Source organism: Castor canadensis, chromosome 13, assembly GCF_047511655.1.
Source record: "Castor canadensis chromosome 13, mCasCan1.hap1v2, whole genome shotgun sequence".
NCBI classification, from domain to species: Eukaryota; Metazoa; Chordata; class Mammalia; order Rodentia; family Castoridae; genus Castor; species Castor canadensis.
The window spans coordinates 73,908,659-73,928,869 of NC_133398.1; the positions used below are offsets into that span (position 1 = coordinate 73,908,659).

Consider the following 20,211-nt stretch of genomic DNA (forward strand, 5'->3'; position numbering starts at 1 on the left):
TTTTGAAATGCTCCTTGCATCTGATACTAAAGGCTATTCTGGTATTTTATCCAAATAAATAGATTGTTATCTAACAATTATAATAATAGTTAATAGCTGGTGGAACTTCAAATGCATTATAATGTTTCACAGAAACAACTGTGAGAGATAGAAATTATTATATTCATAAGTGGTAAAGAAACCAAAGATCCAGGGTTTGAGCAGCTAAAATCACAGCAAAAAAAAAAAAAAAAAAAAAAATAGTGCCCACAACTCTGAATGCTAATTTAATTCCAGAACCCAATTTGTTAACCTCAAGTCTTTCCAAAAACAGAAATATGCAGCTTAAGAAAAAAGATAATCAAAAGTCCCATGACAGTAACAATGATTATTACCCAAAATTTGAAGTTTTACCAAAAATATATATATATATATATATATATTCCCTTAAAAAACAAAGGCAACTAGAAAACATTGTTTCACATAAAATTTCAATATTTTTTTAAAAGATGACTATGAGACATAAATAAGTTATGATTTGAAAGATCACTAGTATTTTCTTCTGTTAGTAGTTGCCTAGCAAGTGTGAGGCCCTGAGTTCAAACCCCAGTACTAAAAAAAAAAAGTTAGAAGGTTAGATGGGGAAGAGCGTACTAATTCTAGCTTTAGAAGAAAATCCTGCCTGTGATTATATCCTATTAGTACTACCAGATTGGCTTTGTGGAAAGAGATTTCTACCTCTTCCAGAAAGTAAGGGTCACTAAGAACACAGGGCACAAACAATAGCCCATGATAGATATCAAGAGTATCCCTCTTCCCGAATGAGCAGCACTGTAATGTGGAAAAGAAAACATTTCCTAAAAGGAGAAATTGACTCAGATCTGGCAACAGTCACCCCCTGCCTGGAACCTCCATGGAGGACAACCTCTAAACACAGAACCAAATTCCTGCTAGGAAATACTCCTCACCCACCTATGCTTTTTGCCAGAGACAACCATGGTGTGGTACAAAGAGCAATAATCCTGGAGACAGAGAGCCAGGGATCGATTCCAGCTTCTTCATCCATCACAGATACTATCTCCTCACCCGAACCCAGGTTGTTTGGAGGCAACATGTGAAAGTTCCTGTCTCTTACCAAGGACTCCATTTACTTGTTTTAAAGCAAAAAAATACCATTATCACCTGTCACGTTTGCATCACCATTAACATGTATTAAGTACTTACTATACACACTATGTTAACAACTTCAGGTTCTTCACATTTGACACTCATGGCAGCTCTAGGTGGTAGGTTCTACTATCCCCATTTTACAGATGAGGAAACTGAGGTTATGTACCCATAATCATATAATAAGTAAAAGAGCTAGGATGGGAGCCCAGGCCTTCTATCAACAGATATCCATATTAACAAATGCTTTGCTACACTGCTGCTCTCAGCAAAGTTATAATCCCAGTCTAAAAGTTTTCTAGGTAATGACACAGGTAACAGGCACCTCTTAATTTTACTCACTTCACATTAATTTTGGTATCATTTTTGGTTGGAAAAGAAAGTTGGTGGGTGAGAACAGACAGGAAGCTGTCATTCCATACCTGGAGCTAAAAAATTTGGCAGCAAGGTGGGTAAATTAAAAACTTCTACAGTAAACTAGCACCTAATTCTCTGTGTCTACAGTAAGGAGACTATCTGAAGAATATTGTCTGCTCTTAGTAACATTTGCAAGAAACTGGCTTAAAGGAAAGACTATTATTTCGTCAAGATAAAAAAAAAAAGAACTACAGTGAACATCCTTCAAAGAAAAAAAAACAGAAGCTACCTAAACACTCAGTGGTAGGCATTATTTAAACAAATTATAGTCCTGAAAGAAGAATCACAATTAAAAATTATGATATGCTGAAGAAAATTTGAAGACATAGAAGTATCTTAAGAATAAAGTTCAAAACAAAATGGAGGAAGGGGAACACAAAAAATTTTTAAATCCTAGAATATTGTACACTGAAATAAGCACTCTTGAATAATGGGGTTAAAGATTAATTTTTACTTTGTACTTCTCTGTATTTTCTATGGATCACTGAGGGGAGGACTGCTAAGTAAATGGAAAGTTTGCTTCCATAGCATGTGTTTAGACATAAGTTTTGCTAGCAGGTCTACATAAAGAAAAGATTGAAAGTGCAAAATTATGTTCACCGTCATGGTACCTAAACAAAGATGGCTCACCTGCCCGTTCAGATTGGTTCAGTTGGCACAAGTCCAGGAAAAATCCATTTTTACTACTTAATCATACTCCATGTCTTAGGAATTAAGAACAAAGTCCAAGTGGGAGTGCCCAAACTAGTATAAGTCATTATCTGTCCAGAAACAGTTCTCCAGTCCAAAAGATGTAAGTGCGATAGGGAAAAAAGTTTGAACTTCAACTGGTAGAGAAAACCAATCAGATAGAATAGACATCATTTGAATATAATTTCATACTTTTTAAAATGCTACAGTATTTACCAGTGTTTTAGAAGAATACAAACTACACTTGCCTACCTTCAATCCACTCACTGTAGGCTGTCACAGAGAACTTTTGACCATCCAGAGTATAAAATTCTCCTTGGGCAAGAGCCTTCCCACCACTGCTGTGGTTTTCATAGTTTCTCACAGATTCATTGCAAGAAGAGCTTCCACCATCAATGACACCAACTAAAGCCCACGCTTGCCTAGAAGGAAAATGGGAATGCACATGGATTATGTAGCATGGTAAGGATCCAATCCTCTGATACAGATATAATGGCAGCCTTGTTTAATTGTTGAGTTTCATGTTTTGAGGTGCCTAAGCCTCTTTTCCCATGAGAGTGCAAATGTAAACTATGAGGGAGGTAACCCTCATAGAAGCAAACACACGTGACTGTCAAAGACTTGTTTGTTCAGCTCTGTAAGAGGTGAAACACCCATGACTCTGACTTTCAATTAATCATGAACTTCCTTCTCAGTACACACCTATCTCACTCACATACCATTTTAGGCACAAATCCACTTCTTGTTTTTCTTTAAAATGACTATCACCTGCTCTCCTTTATTTAAGCTTCTGAGACACATTCATGCTATGTAGCCCAAGCTGGCCTTGAACTCCTAATCCTCCTGCCTCCTACTTGGGAGTGCTGGGATTATAGATGTGTACTGCCATGCCCAGCTTTTTGCTTTGTTTTGTTTTTGTTCACTTTGCTTGTTTGTTTGTTTTTTTAACAGTATGGAAGGGAGATGAATCCAGCTATGAGTACACTGCCACTCAGCATTCGTTGTGAAAGCTCATCGGTGATCTGAATGTGCAGCTAGACTTGAGAAGCAGTGGTTCTCAAACTTCAATCAGCATCACCTGCATGGAGAACTTGTTAAATCAACTGCTGGGCCCCACTTCTACTGTGGCATAGGCAGGACCACCGATCTATATTTCAATAATTCCCAAATGGTGCTAAAACCGTAGCTAGAGAACCAAACTTGGTGAACCCCTCAACTAGATTAGAATCTCCAGTAGTAATTATCAACCGTGACTGCACTGCAGTCACCTGGGGGTTCTACCCTTTGAGATCCTGATCTAAGACGCCCCTGGCATTGTAATTTTTTAAGTCTCCAGGTATGCAGACAAGGCTCACAACCCCTGACTTTGAGGTTTCGTAATATCCTTAAAGCTGCAGGGTCATTGTCCAACAAATTTTCAATTTTACACACCATTATCTATTGAAAGGAATGACTTTGAAAATGCCACTTTAATTCTATGATACTAGATATCAGAGGTACTTGCTCAAGGTTCTGGCTAAAATTAGTCAAAGAAAAAAGACAGCAACAAAGAGCCAAAAAATTTGCTGTAAGCTTCCTGGTTCAAAACATGAAAAGAAAAATGTGAACTTCCTACTTAAGAAAAAAAAAAAAAAACAAGTGTAACCTACGCCAAACAGATGGTTGGATATGCACAGATAAAAGTTAACCAAAGCATGCCTACACCCTTATAAATTCCACAGCCGTGCCTGTGTAGATTAGCTGCTTCTTGGCTGGCAATGCTTTATAGCTTTATTTATATCCCTTGATACAGCAGAAAGGATCAAATAAAGAATTTCTCAACTCCCTGTCCCCTATTTGAGAGGGAAGGAGAGGAAAAATGTCAGAGGCTTCCTTTATTTACCAGAACTGCCTCAGCAACTACAAAACAATGCTCTATTCTATTGGCATTATCTTCAAAACACTCCTACTTCCCTCCTCCACTTGAGAAAAATTGCCATGCACTAGAACATTCTCTTCAAAGGAGCATGTGTTCATGTACACTGGAGACCATGTCAATGCAATGGAAGCTGGTAAAAGGTCACCATTCTAGCCCTCCTTCAAAATCAGCAATATTTTAAAGGGAATTTAGAAATTAAGCCAAAAAAGAATGGAAGCAATCAAAATAGTCATAGCTAAGGATCACGCAAATGTAGGAACAATGACGGCAAGAAAAAAGAGAAGTTGTAATCCCTGATATTACTAAATGAGGAAAGTAGGTCTGTATCTTACATGTCCCCCACCGCTCATGCATGGAAGGCTTGGAGGTATATGAAACTTAAGAGGTGGGGCCTATGAGAAGGAAGCAAGTTACTGGAAGTGTGTGCCTGGAGGTTGATTATGTACTCTCTTGTTCTCTTGTTCTCTCTCTCTCTCCCCCCCCACCTTCCTCCTCCCTCCTCTTTCTGGCCACCATGAGGTGAGCAACTTTGTTTTACCACATGCTGTTCACCACAGGCCCAAAGTAATGGGGCCAAGTGACCATGGGCTGAAACTTCTGAAATCGTGAGCCAAAATAAATCTTTCCTCCTTGTAAGTTGATTGTTCAGAGTATTTTGAGATGGCTAATACATGTCTTAAATATATTAGTTTTGAGAAAACCAACTAACACAATAGGTATCTAACTTTGAAAAGCCATGTTTCTATGCCTAGGTCTATAAATTACAGAAAAATGTACATACACATGTACGTCAAGCGACGGGTAGAGGAATATTTACAGAAGCATTTCCTATAATAGGTCCAAACTGGATAGCCATTCAAATGTCCACCAGTAAACAAAGTGTGATAAATTCATACACCAGAAAATAAACAGCAATGAAAATGAGCTGGCACGATACACAATGACATTCAATAACATAATATTATGTAAAGATGACAGACACAAAGCGTTTTGTCTGCTACTATTTATGACATCCAAAAATGGGCAAATCTAAAATTTAGGGTAGCCCACAAATTCAGGAGAATGGTTACCTTTGTTGATGAGGAAGTGATCCGTGCACAGTAGTAACACTGGGAGTTTTCTGGGCTGCTGGCAATGTTTTATTTCTTGGCCTGAGTGGAGGCTATGGAGGTATGAAGTGGTGATAAAATCACCAAGCTTTACATTCTTGTTTTTGGCACTTCTCTTTATGTATATTATATTTAAACACAAATAAAAACCCTGAGATTTTGTACATGGTACTCCCCCATCTGGATAGCATTCCTTCTTTGCTGTCTACACACAATACTCCTAAAGTTCCCCCAGGCATCTTGCCTTTGGGAAGCCTGCACTAATTCCCCAGGACACCTTAGGGCCTCTATTTATGGCTCCATTACCACCTGCAAGTGCAGCAAACACTGTCTGCTCATCATCTATGTAGGTATCTGTTTACCCATTTCTGAGACAGAACATTTTCCTCAAAACATCGAAAGATGTCCAGCACTTGGCATCTCGTAATACAAGGTGTATGAAAGGCTCTTCTAAAATATTACAGGCAATTTTTCTTCACTAATTTTGGTTTCCTAGAATTTCTGTAGATAATGGAATATTTTCCATTCCACAACCGACCACCAAAGAAAAAGTAACTAGGTCATTTCAGCATGTGGGTTTTGAGGTCCTCTTCTCACTGCTGGTATTTCCCAATTTCAGTAAGAATATTCAGCAGAATTAAAACTTCTGGTTTTTGGGTTTGTTTTTATTTTTTTTTTAATCTTTCATTGAATGTTGAATCAGCTACTTCTCCTAGTTGTGGCACATGAAAGGAGCCAATCAAACAAGTGGTTTCAAATTAGCATGTAAAGGATTAGCATGTAACAAAGAAAGAAAAAGAGAACTGAGCTTGCCCCACCCCTTTGGGCTTTGGGGACAGGGTTTTAGCATGGTCGTACCCTAATCTTTAGACTCCTGGTTGCCTCAATTAGACTGAATTTCATTATCTTCAGGAGGTAAGGAAAGGAGAAAGTCTCTTCAGAGGCACATTGTCTTTCAGCCACCTGACTGTTTTGCAGTACCACATTTCTGCTCTTTTTACAGAGGGCATAAACCAAAGCCAAGACAAGAGGTTTTGTATACCAAATCCAGTTATCCAATCCCATCCATGTTTCAAAGCAGGAGGCAACCAGACCCACTACCACAGATGGGACCAGCCATTCTGGGAATGACCACTCCCACTGCTGAGCCAGGCTATGATGTGCTGTGCTTTCTTTCTCCACCTTCTCTCCTCTCAAACAGACAGGGACTCTAACAAAGAGCTAGGAAAAAAAGAACAAGGTATGCCCACCTATAGCCCAGTCCTTGGATCAGCTTACTTCCCAACCGGTCCTGGATCATCTGGATAGTTCCTTGTAAGAGGCTCTTGACTGCTGAATCTCCGACAGCTATAGCAACAATCCGACCTGGATCCTGGATTCTCAGAAATTCCTGAAGTCGCCTGCTCTCATTGTGGTATTCATGGGTATCAAACTTCTCACTTTCCAAAATTCTGGCTGTATCTTGGTCAATGACCCTCACATTGAGACCCCGGGAAAAGTCCTTTTCAAAGGTATAGGACCCAAAGGGCAAACCTGAGGAGTACAGAGTCCTTGCCAGCAATGTCCACGACGTCTTCTGTGTCCCATGTAACTCCAGTGTCCCCCCAGCTTCCACACCAATAAACTTTTTGCCAAATGTTGGCATACTTTCACCTTCATCTGACTTGCCATACAAGGTAATTGTCACTTTGGATTTATAGCGGCATTTTTCTGCTCCAATATGAAGCGCCCCACCATCCTGGATCAGGATGTAACGAGTCCTCAAAGTAATATTTCTGGATCCATCTTTATCATCCCCAAATACAAGCAGTCCTGCAAAGAACAGCACTCTTGTAAGCCAACTTCTAAAACACTGAGTCACAGAAAAATAGATTTCACCTTAAGGAGACAAAAAAAAAAAAATGCACTGCTACAATTAAGTTGGGAAAAGTTTACAAAGAATCTATACAGGAAACTAAGGTAGTTTTTCAAACAACATAAATTTAAAAACGAAGAGTTTATATTTCAATACATTGTAAGTGCCCAGAAGTATGAATTCCAATCCCTTCAGTTTAAAGGTAAATCATTTCTAGAAAAAATACTGAAGAGTATTTGCAAATCTGAATCTCCTGTTTATATTTGGTAATCTGTGTTAACTCTGATCATTTTCCATCAGTTGGAACAAATATTCAGCTATGACATACTTGTCTAGCAAGCATGAAGCCCTGAATTCAACCCCCAGCACAGCAAAATAAATAAAAAAATTAAAAAATTCAGCAGTGAGAAAGCTACTCTTGTTTTCCTGTAAGTTGAGAGTAGTGAGGTCAGTAATTTCTAAGGTCCTTATAAGCTCTTGAATCCATTCTGTAGTACAAACTTAGGAATTAAACACACCTCTATGGTTAAAGTGACACTACAGCCTACCCACTATTCAGTCTAAGCATGGTTTTCTACATGAGAAACGTCAAATAGTCCCCACACTAAAGAGCAAAATTATAGGTCTGATAGGCAGAAACTATTACCTACCTCCGTCCCGAATGACTATAGAATTCACTGTGACATCTGAAGTTAGACGGAACAGATCTCCCTCCTTGATAACAACTTGCTTTGCAGAATCTTGTCCGGGATCCCAGTTCCTGAGATGGGGGTTTTGATCTGGACAATTCTCTACAAAGCAACACAACACTGATGTGTCATCCAAAAACAAAACGCAACAGAACCATTAGCTAAATCCAAGCCTAATCATCATTGGGTAATGATCTGCCAGAAAGTTGCAGACACATTTTGATTTCCTGTCCAAAGTTAATCCTTTAATTCCTTGACACATTTAAAGACAAAAAATGTTATTATAAAATTAAGCTGCTAGCATCTAATTCATGCCAAACATCACAAGGTAAAAGTCAACTCTGAAAATAAAACCAACAGTAAGAAGCAAAATCATGAATTGCCCTTGGACCCACACTAGAACGCGGTTTTAGAAAAGAAAAGAAAGGGTTGGGCCTAGTGTTTTAGAACTAAAGGATTTGCCCAGCATGCCTGAAGCCCTGGGTTCAATCACCAGCCCTAAAAGAAAAAAAAGGCCAGGCAAGGTGGCTCACATTTGTAATGCTAGCTACTTGGGAGGTGGAGATGGAGAGGATCATTGTTTGAGGCCAGACCAGGCAAAAAGGTGCATAAGACCTCATCTCAACCAATAAACATCTGGGCATGGTGGCACATGGTGGCCCTATTCAAAAACTAACTAAACAAAAAGGACTGAGGGGCATGGCTCAAATGGGAAAGCACCTGGCTAGCAAGCACAAAGCCCTGAGTTTAAATCCGCTGCTACAAAAAAAAAAGAAAACATATATTCATACATATATATTCACAACATACTAGTAAATGAAAAACAGAAATTGCTAAATAATATGTATGCGAGTATCCTCAAGTTCCTATGCAGTGAATCACGAAGTAGGAAATAACAGCACCTCTTTGCAGCCATGTACACTTTTCTAACAAAACTGCAAGTGGCAAGTGGCCAAAACCACGACTTCTCATTTTCAGAGATGAGGAAATTACAGATCTGAGAAACCAAACTCAAGATTACTTAGCAAGTTGAGTGATATGGAAGCTCTGCCTTTTTAAGAACTGATGGACGGGGTGAATTCCACTACAATATATTGTAAGAACTCTTGTAACTATCATAATGTACCTCCAGTAAACAATAATATGATAATAAAAAAAAATTTTTAAAGAAAAACATCTCTTAAAGGAAAAAAATTAGTTTGCTAATTAATCGAAAAATATTAAAAGTATCTTAAATTTAACAAAAACAAAAAAAGAAAGGCAGTTTCTCAGGGAACAAAGACTCCTGACTATAATCTCAACAACCTGGGAGGCAAAGATCAGAAGAATTGGGCTGAAGGCTAGCCTGAGCAAAAATTTAGCAAGATCTCATCTCAATAAACCTGGAATGGTGGCATGAGTCGGTACTCCCAGCTATGCCAGTGGCCTTAGGCAAGAAGACTGTGGTCTGAGGCCATCCCCAGGCAAAAACTCAAGACCCTAGCTGAAAAACAATTAAAAGTAAAAACAAACAGGCTGGGGTGTGGCTCAAGTGCTAAAGTGCCTGCCTAGCAAGTGCAAGGGGCTCGAATCCCAGTACCACCCAAAAAAAATAGATGAGGTTTCTTTACTTGTAATGTTCCTTTACTAGAATTAGAATTTGCATCTTGAACAGGTTACAATAAATGCACAGCTGTTCATGCATGAAATCCTTAGCTTCTGCCATAATTAGTCAAAGGTGAGAGACCAAAAACTACACCTTCAATTTTGATCAACTAATGACCAAGTGCTTATTCAAGATGAATTTGTCCAGTCTGTAATAGATACTGTAAATTTTCTAAATCATAGAAAAAGGTCACATTCCCTCAGAGTTTATAAGCTAGCTTGGGAGAAAAAGCCATCATGTATGCAATGACTGAATGCTGAACAATGAGGTAGTTACTTTAGGTGCAAACAACCTCACACCAAGGAGGTTGTGGCTGGAGGTTATACTAGACCCAGACCCAAGAGGACAGACAGTGTTTAAATAAGAGACGCATGAAGAAGAGAAAAGAATAAGAGAAGTCCAGTATCCCCTGCCATCCAAGTCCACTTGGTTACTCGGTTAGAACAAGAAGACATCTGTATGCAAGTTAAGCAAATACAAAACTGAGGAAGATATGCTTGAGAACCACAAGAAGAAAAAGCTTTTGTTAAGGTGGAAGGCCCATGTTGGAGATCAACATGAGAGAAAAAGGAGAGGGTGGGTGTGGCACAAGCGTATTTTATATAGAAGATAAAATTCTGGTTCTCCATTTTGAACTTGCACACACCCAACACAATCGTCTTCCTATGTCTATGCCCTTAGGTTGCCTACACTTATGCTTTCACTTCAGTGTGAGAGGAACTACAGTTACAATTCATCTCACTAGCTAAGTCCTTGGCAGTTATTTTGTTTCATAATCAAATATTTAATTCTTCAGATTAATCCACGAGAGTTATGATGACACTAAAAACAATCCTTGGGTTGGGACAGTAGTAGAACGCTTGTTTAGCACTGAGTTCTACCATCAGCTCCACAAAATAATACAACAAAATAAAATATAAACAATCCTTAAACTTTTATTTCCATCAAAGAAACAACTGCAATGGATGGAACTGGAGAACATCATCTTAAGTGAAGTTAGCCAGGCTCATAAAGCCAAAAATCGTTCTCCCTCATATGCGGACTTTAGATCTAAAACAAATGCAGTAATATTATTGGACATGAGTCATATGCTAAGGGGAGAACACATACAGGAAGAATAGGGAAAGGTAGGAAACCCAAAACTTGAAAGTGTTTGATGTCCCCACTGAAGAGGAGCTAATATAGTAACCTTAAAATGACAGAGGTCACTATGGGAAGGTGACTGGGAAGCAGTGAAGAGATGTGCTAGAGATGAATCAATTTGGGTTGTAATATACATGTGCATGGAAGCAATGCTAGGAATCTCTCTGTATAGCTATCTTTATCTCAAACTAGCAAAAATGCTATGTCTTTCTTATTACTGCTTACGTCTTCTCTTCAACAAAACTGGAGAAGAGGGCAGAACAGGTTCTTCCTGGAAGTGAAGGGGGTGGGGGGAGAGACAGAGGGCACAGGGGGAAGGGGGTAGAAATGGCCCAAACAATGTATACACAGATGAATAAATGAATACAAAATAAAAGAGAAAAGAAAAAAAGAAACAAGAAAACTCTCAAATTTTTCCTGACTTCATACTGAGGATTTCTCGGAACTTTTCATTGACTTCTCTCTCTTCCCATAAAACATCTAGCTAGAATTCTCCATGGTGTTATATAAGAAGCAAATATATGTCTACTTCACAAGCACTGTACTGAGCTACTGAGAAGGAAATTCAGTCCTTTGCAATCTGGAGCCTAGTATGATTATTAAATAATTCCTCTTAACCATTTATAATTATTTCCCAGGAGAGGGTGCTTTATCAGAATCATCACCAAAAATTCCAGTCTGTTTCCTTCTAGTAAGATAGACTTAATGAGAAAATGTGTGATGTGCAGAAAGCACTGAAAAATAGCTCAGCCAGTCCCCCACCTTCCCAGCTACCCTCTTGTATAGTAGTGAATGCATCTGAACACCAAAAAAAACCATGAGGCTGACCCTGAAATATTTCAGCATACTAGATCTTTCCACTGACAATCTGCACTTACATTGCCAAAAAGTGAAACTAAAGAATGTTGATTCAAGGAACCACATCAGCAATTCAATGTCTTAGATGAAATATGAAAATACCAAGGAAAGCCACAGATTTCAGCTCTGGTTTCCCACTAGTCTAGCATCCCTTTACTGCAAATTACTTGGGAAGTATGAATCAGCAGCAGTGAACTTGGTTATTCTGCTGGGAAAAGGAGAAAGGAAGTCAATACTATGTGCAGTAGAAATCAACATTATGAATCTGAATGAAGTCTGACAACTTGGTCAACAAAGAAGTTGAGACAAACATCTCTCTTACTTCTAGTCTATTCTCTTAGAAGTGTTGATACTGCCTTTCCCATTGACTTTAAAATTTATAAGATGCCTAAAGCATCCATAAAAACTAAATAAAATAGTATTTGTAAGTATTGTAAGTGGTGAAGTGCCCCTGAACTGTTTAAGGAGGCATCTAGTCTTACAAAAATCTGCAGCAGACTTTGTTTTAAAAAATGTAGCCAAATATGGTGGCCAATGCAAGCTGTTCTCATTCCCTCCAGCATCGCCTGGAGCCCTCTGATTTTTACACACATACATGGGATTGCTTTATATGGCAATTCTTCGTTGGTATTCTATTAAAACTGCAACAAACTTCTTCTTCAAAACCACTTGATTATATTGCTGATAGAGTTCCTTGAAAGGCAAAGATCATGTAAGAAATTTAAATCTCCCTTCACAATATTTAACTATAAAGTAATGGGTGATTTTTTAGACAAATGTACCAGAACTTACACATCCAGATAAAAGCTTTCCTTCAAGGATAAACCTGAGAACACATTTAAAGCTCCTCTTTTGGAACTACCAAGCCTATTTCAAACCACAAAACACAAGTAGTATTTTTAGCCGTGATTTTTTGAAATCATATTTGACTTATTTGTGGGAAAAGAAGGATGAAATTGTTCTGCCACAAGAATTCCGTAAAGTATTTCTAAAAGAGATGCTCCAAAAACAATTTGAGCATCAGAACCAAGTGGAAAAGTGGAAAGGTAAAGTAATGCTTTAATTTACAATTTCCAATGGATTCCTTCAACAACTATTCTCACTTATAAGAAGTTAGACTTTTTATTACCTCACTGGATATTAGTTAGCAAGAGCCAATCTAAGGTAACAAAAGTTTTTAAAGACTGTTCTACCCTTTCCTTCCCTTCTCTCTTCTGGAATGCGTTGTGTGCACACACACACATATACTTACCATCTGGAGCATATTTTGAGGTTATTCCTAAAATGACTGCAAGTGCAACAAAAAATGAAAAACTAGTTATAGCAAAGCAAATGAAAGTGTTCTTGTGTCTCTTCTGCTTTCGGCTCTCCCTCTGGGTTTGCTGCTCTTCAGGAGAGAATGCAAAGCTTGCCCGTGCTTCTTGTCTGATGGAGGTAAATTTGGCTGAAGCTTGACTCTTTGGAGGAGGAGGAGGACGCAGTGGGACAACCTTCCCGGGAACGTAACCAGATGAGCGGTGGCTATTTCCATTCTGAGGTTGTAGGAAAGCAGGGGACTGTCCCCTGGAACCAGTGGCATACATGATACCCTGTCACTGTGAAAAGAAAATAAGATTTAGAATGTGCAAACCATAGTGATTTCAAAGCATTTTTTCATAAGGCTAAAAATCTTGTCATCTTATCCAATTTTTAAGTTCAGTAGCATAAAATGCATTTGCAAAGTCATGCAACCACTACCACCACTTATTCTTCTCCAGGATTTTTTCATCCTCTCTAACAGAAACCTTTACCTCACTCTGGTAACCACTGTACCAATTTCATGAAAATTATCAAGTCAGCTTGAATCCCTGACTTCATAAACCACTGACCATCACCTTCACTGATTGTTTTTAATTCTGCTGTTCTCCACCCCAAGGGCAGGTTATGACCACCTGTTAAGGCCAGGGCCATGCCCCAAAACAATTAAACGATGGGGGTGCCTGGGATCCAAGCAGTGCAGTTTTTAAATGCTCCCCAAGTAAATCTAAGGAGCATCCAGAGCCAATGTTCCCACCAACTGTTCTCAATTTTCATTATAGCTAAGAATCACCAAGGAAGTTTGTTAAAAGTATAGATTCCTGGGCTCTTTATCCCTGTCATTCTGGCCCAATTGGTACAAAGAGGACTTTGGATTTATACAAAAAAAAAAAAAAAAAAAAACCTTGGTGACACTGAAGCAGGTGGCCACACTTTGAGCATCACAGCACTAAACTCTTCAAATTAATATTAAAAGCCAATGTGTTACATGAGGACTCTAATGTGCCCCTGATAAGTTCCAGATAGAAGGGCATTCGTGTTTGAGTGCTGAATTTTCCCACTAGGTTTACCTTCTGGTTAAACAATTTAAGTACTTCTACCTGTGTTCTCACTTCATTATAAAATGACTGTATTCACAGTGAAAGTCTTTATATTCTGATATGTTGTTTAAAAACCAGCAGACATTCAACTATGTTTCAGATGGTTAAAAAAAAAAAAAAGCTAAAATGCACTTCTTGCCAGCACTGTTCTAAACACCTTATGTATTACTGACTCACTTAACATAACTAATCCAACAAATCTATATGCAAGTACCATTATCCCCATTTTGCCCAAGAATAAAAATACTGAGGCCTTGAAAGGATAATTAACTTCCTCACACATCACAGTTAGTACAGAGATCCAGGACTTAAAAACCAAGGTACTTTGACATTAAAGATCAAGCTCTGAACAATTACACTACTATGTCTTGCCAAATAATTGAGAGGACATAACTTCAAAGGCTGTGTTTTGCAAGGGTGCAATCAGAACTGCCCTGGGTCTGAAAAGGCAGGTTAATTTCCTCAGGAATCCTTCATGCATCCCTTTTTTCATTTTTTTTTAATATTCTTTATAGTGAGCAATTATAAGAGCAAGTTTTGAATGAAACTTTATTGGAAGGAAGGGAGGAAGAAAGGAAAGGAAGAAGGTAGGAAGGAGGGGAATGAGAGGGAGGGAGGGGGAAGGAGAGGAAGGAGGGGAAAGAAGGGAAAGGAGTGGGGAGGAAGGGAGGAAGGAGGAAGGAAGGGAGGGAAGGAGGGATAAAGGAAGGAAGGAAGGGAGAGACTGGAGAGGAAGGAGAGAAGATGAAGGGAAGGGAGGAAGGACCTAGCTAGCTATACCATATAATGTCTTATTGAAATAACTATAAATAAGATGTGCCCTATGGCTTCAGAAACATGATGTTCAACCTCTTCTATTACATCTCTTCCTAAAATATTGGAGCACCTCACAGTCATCTGACTTCATTCAATACCCTCACAATTAATCTCTCTGTCTGTCAGTAATGGCCAAACAATAAATGAGATTCTAGTCATATGGGTGCCTCCAAATTGTTCTAAATTATCAGCAAGCCCATTAAACCCAAAATGGTCATTAGAGAAGCCACAAAGAAGCATTTCCTGGACACAAAGGACCTGGAAATTAATGGGGACAGAAAATCTAATCAGGAATTGATGGTGAGTTTACAGGGAGCAAAGACCATTCTGCACAGAGTCAGTGTGTCTATCAAAAATGCTTGGTTTGTGGGGTTTCATTTGTGGATGAAAATAATTATTTAGATGAATCTTATACTTCATGACAAAGGAAAAACACCACCATTCAAGGTGCTATTGAAGAAACTGCTGCCTATGCCAAGCAACAGAGTAAAATAATGGGTAAATCCTACTGGAACAAATCATAGTATAACAAAGACTCCTTTATGATCCTCAATTAACAAAGAAAGAAGTAAACTAGGTTTTCTTGAGTGCCAAGCTCATGAGAAGGGGAGGGAAGAAGAGGGAGTCGAGACCATATTCTGCTTTGAAAGGAGTGGGAATCCTTTGTTCCTCAGCCTGCAATTCTCCAAATACCTCATTGTTTCAGGGTGAGAAAGGCTGTTATTACTTAGCAGGATGGAGGGCCCTTTTGTGGGAGACAATGTGTCACCAGATGTACCTCGCAAAAAAAAAAAAAAAACCTAAATAAAAGGCAGTGAGAGGCTCAATGGAGTTCTAGTCCACTGAAAATAACTGAGAATAATCTGTGTCCTCAAGGTCACAAAAATGGCAATCTAACATGAAAATTCAGATAGTGTTACCACACACTAAAAGGATATTCTGAGTCCATTAGTTCTCTGAAAACTCTGTGAATGCACAAGCATTCTTTTCCTAGCAAGTAACATACTGTTGTACCAATTATTTTAGACTAAAACAAAGCATAAAATCAAATTTAAACAGATATCTTTCTCAATGCATTAAGATCTTTAAAAACATAAGACACAATTATGTAAGAGTTCATTTCACATTTATGGGTTTACTTTAGAGATAGCATTATGAATCAATTACTTTCATATACAATGATTGCTAATTGTAGATTCAAATTGTTCATAAGGGAAAAAGACATTTCATTTATTCAGTAAGCAACTGTAAGCTCTTGCTGTTCATTAGAGGATTATGGTAGGCACAAAGGGGGACAGACAAAGATTGACAGCACCCCAATCTTTGAATCTAAATTCAGTTTTAAATCACTTGTTTGGAAGGTGGAGTGAAATTAGCCAATGAAATACTGTTAAAATGTGTTCAGGTTCCCAGGCTTAACCCATAAGGTTCTTAATACTACATGAAGCATCCTGAAAACAAAGGAGGGAACTACCAAAGGTTTCCTTTGGCTTTCAAGGCTTTAATGCAAACTTTAGGCACAATTTTAATTTTCTAGGAACCTAAATTTTGCTTGGTTACAATATGTGTGTTTGCATTACATGCCATTTTTAAAGGCTGCAGTTGTAGTGGAAAACACATACTACACAAAAGGAGCACATCAGTATCTTACAATACAATTTCAGGATTAAGAAAACAGATAATCCAAAAATGGGGGATAATTCAAGTCATTCATATTGAAACTGGAAATGCTTTCCATGGTTTTTAGATATAAATTGTGATATTTAGATAATACCTCAAAATTCCTTGAGAGAATTATTTTGGATGATAAAGAACAGTAGCCCAAAAGGCTTCATTATAAGTCAAACAAGCAAGTAAAAAAATTAATATTTTATACAGGCAATTTAGGCAAATATTTAAAGTAGATAACCAAAGAAATTACTACAACTATGAAAACATGAATGCACTTAAAAGATATAAATCTAAATATTAGGGAAAAGCATTCAAAGAAGTACCTAGTACTTTTATCTAATTTTCAGTTGCCTCCCAAAAAGGTACCTTAAAAACTCACTACTATTTTAAATAAAACTCTTCTCTTGGGGGAAAAGAAAAGTGTTTCACTTAAAACAAAACCTCAAGGTGGGAGAGATATAGTTGGCAAGGACATTCAATTAATTTAGTCAGAAATTATAGTTAAAAGATCACAGAAAGCAAACATTTTTAAATTTCAATAATGTTAAGGGAGATCATGAATTAACCTGTAAAAAGGAGTATGATTTTAAGAAAACAGATATTCTCATTCAAAAGCCTTCAAAGCCTTCTCAAGATTCCCTAACTTCCCATTCTGTTTGTTCTTCCCTGTATTTTGTTTAAAACTTTTATAGGATCATCTTGCATTTGTCTAATGTTGCAGTTAATTTATGTGCTTGTCCATCTCCTGCAATAGATTATAAACCTCTTGAGACCAGGGTCTTTCTCATCTTGATATTCTCATAGGACCTTACATACAGTAGGTACTCAATAAGTGGTTGTTGAACTTAGAACGCAAATTCCTAAAAAAGAATTCTACATAAATGCTAGGGGGTATGTATGTATATATACATAATACACACATATATAATATACATGTACACATATAATCCTTTTGTCTTATGTATACACTATACATTTATACACATTCATATAGATTTATATTTTTTATGCATGGGAGAAAAAAGATGGCTGAGGACTGACAATGTAGCTAAATAGTGAAGGCCTGAATTCAATCCTTAACACCACCAAAAAAAATGTTGAAAAAAATTTAAGTCCATTTTCATTTAGAAATCTGATTGACTTTGTGTACATATACTCCCAAAGAATCTGCTGAACTACAGATTATTTTCTCTTCCCTCTTCATTCTGCCCTCTCTCCCCTCAAAACACACACACACTGGAATTTCCCATTTAATCCTTCTTCTACAATCTTGAGGTTCTGGGGAATTTAACTAATCTCTTTCTCATGTCTCTGATTTGGGAGAAATTAAAAACTATTAACTCAAGCAAAAAAAAAAAAGTCAATGCATTAACTATAACAAAATGAAATTCTACTATGACATCTAGCTGGTAACTAAAGGTGTAATCAACCACTGCAAATAAGAATTCTAAAGATAGAGTGGCAAATGACCTGGACAAGTTCAACCTTTCACAATGTTTTGTTTATAGCTTTAGCCACACACTATGAAATGCAGTAGGCACATAGGAAAAAGGAAAACAGTCCACTATGCTGATGGTGAATAAAAGCTGTGACCAAAAGGAAAGTCCTCTCAATACAAAAACAGCAGCAGTAATTCAGAAGTAGTAGAGTTCTTTCAAAGGACCGGGTTCTAATAGTCTTTCTACTGCTGATACACCAACATGCAAGACAAATTCACTACCACAAATGTTTATCACATCAGTCCTTCAAATCATCAGTCCACGCCATATCATCAGTCCTTCAAATCATCCAGCCCTTCTGATCCAATGCAGAGGAGGCCCCAGTGTTAAGACATACACAGTGGCCCTACCATATTGAATGCCTAATGAAAGTGCAATCTCTTTGATTCATTTAAGCTTTATCAAAACCCACCTACACTTTTTCTGAAAATTTGTTTTTCAATGGAACACTCAGGCTTGTAGGAACATCCAAGAAATTAGCATAACCTAATCGAGTTCATTGTTTTTCATCAAGGGCCTAACTTTTTTTTTTAATGTTTTATTATTCATTTGTGCATACAAGGCTTGGGTCATTTCTCCCCCCTGCCTCCACCCCCTCCCTTACCACCCACTCCGCTCCCTCCCTCTTCCCCCCCCACCCCCTCAATACCCAGCAGAAACTATTTTGCTCTTATCTCTAATTTTGTTGAAGAGAGAGTATAAGCAATAATAGGAAGGAACAAGGGTTTTTGCTGGTTGAGATAAGGATAGCTATACAGGGCATTGACTCACATTGATTTCCTGTGCATGTGTGTTACCTTCTAGGTTATTCTTTTTGATCTCACCTTTTCTCTAGTTCCTGGTCCCCTTTTCCTATTGGCCTCAGTTGCTTTTAAGGTATCTGCTTTAGTTTCTCTGCGTTAAGGGCAACAAATGCTAGCTAATTTTTTAGGTGTCTTACCTATCCTCACCCCTCCCTTGTGTGCTCTCGCTTTTATCATGTGCTCAAAGTCCAATACCATTGTTGTGTTTGCCCTTGATCTAATGTCCACATATGAGGGAGAACATATGATTTTTGGTCTTTTGGGCCAGGCTAACCTCACTCAGAATGATGTTCTCCAATTCCATCCATTTACCAGTGAATGATAACATTTCGTTCTTCTTCATGGCTGCATAAAATTCCATTGTGTATAGATACCACATTTTCTTAATCCATTCGTCAGTGGTGGGGCATCTTGGCTGTTTCCATAACTTGGCTATTGTGAACAGTGAAGGGCCTAACTTTTGAAACAATTTCCAACCTAAAGGGCAATTCTACAAACGACAGTCTTTGCTTTCTGAAAGTTTCAGTGCAATTGATCAAAATTTGGCTAAAGAAATTCTTCCTTTTATTAAGATCTTAGAAAATCTTTATAACATATAACTGGCATGCTTAAAAAGCAAAAACATAGCAAAATATAAAAAAATCAGAAAGGACGTGTACAAGAATTATCATGAAACAAATAATATATTTTACTATAGTACTTCTGACCCAATAAAATATTTCACTCCAAACTGCCTTGAATTCCCCAACTCCTACTTATTAGAAAAAGTCACAACAGAGAAAAACATCAAGGTGACTTTCAAGTTTTTGGTTTTGTTTTGTTTAAGGGGTAGGTGTTAGGTGTTTCATTTAATGTTTTGTTTTACATTCAGATTATGTTGGTTGATAAACAATGGACTCAATATCTTGAGCACACAAAATTGTTCAATAAGAAATAAACTTAGCAACGTTAAATTTTAGGCCCTTTAATTTTGAAAATTTTCAAATAAATATTTAAGTGTGATCAATATTCTCATAAAGATTATGTGTACTTAAATACATATTATGTCGATTTTCTGAAACAAAGAGAGGCTGGGTTTTTTTTTTAACATAGAGTTTAGAATGATGTATTACATACTCTATTCTAAGAACGTACAGAATAAAATTCATTTTTCTAAAACAATACCTGTAAGGAATGCAGCGTAAATGCTATGTCTCTACTTACAGCTACTCGGGAGAAAACAGTTGAAAAAAATTAGTCTATTTTCACTCAGAAATCTCTATGACTTTGTATACACACACACCCCCTGCCAAAAAACTGAACAACCTGAGACTGGTACAAGACATCCTCTCCAACATGACCTTGCAATTATCATACCCTTCTGTCTTTTTCCATCAACTCTCAAAATCAGTATAAGTCACAACCTCCTTTAATTGTCTGGCTCTGACACATTAGCAAGAAATAAGAAACAGTTTACTTCTATTACTATCACTTTCCTTACACTGATCCTGGTTCACTTTTACCAAGGTGATTGTACCTAAAGCAGTATTCACAGGTGGAAATGGGATATATAAGCC

The 20,211-nt window shown here is 37.7% G+C and overlaps 1 protein-coding gene across 5 annotated transcripts in view; it reads right to left on the reverse strand.

The window, feature by feature from the left end:
* Cemip2 (cell migration inducing hyaluronidase 2) overlaps positions 1–20,211 on the reverse strand; it is a 79,102-nt gene that overhangs the window by 47,957 nt on the left and 10,934 nt on the right. For 4 of the 5 annotated variants that reach the window (XM_074052036.1, XM_074052035.1, XM_020180674.2 and 1 more), the window contains 4 exons: positions 12,723–13,065; positions 7,786–7,926; positions 6,531–7,092; positions 2,506–2,675 (listed from right to left, as the gene is read on the reverse strand). In XM_074052036.1, the coding sequence (XP_073908137.1) occupies positions 2,506–2,675; positions 6,531–7,092; positions 7,786–7,926; positions 12,723–13,053 (1,204 nt within the window). In that variant the 5' untranslated portion in view covers positions 13,054–13,065. Of the gene's footprint in view, positions 1–2,505; positions 2,676–5,241; positions 6,505–6,530; positions 7,093–7,785; positions 7,927–12,722; positions 13,066–20,211 lie in introns of those variants that run through there. The other variant, XM_074052037.1, reaches the window with a different exon arrangement.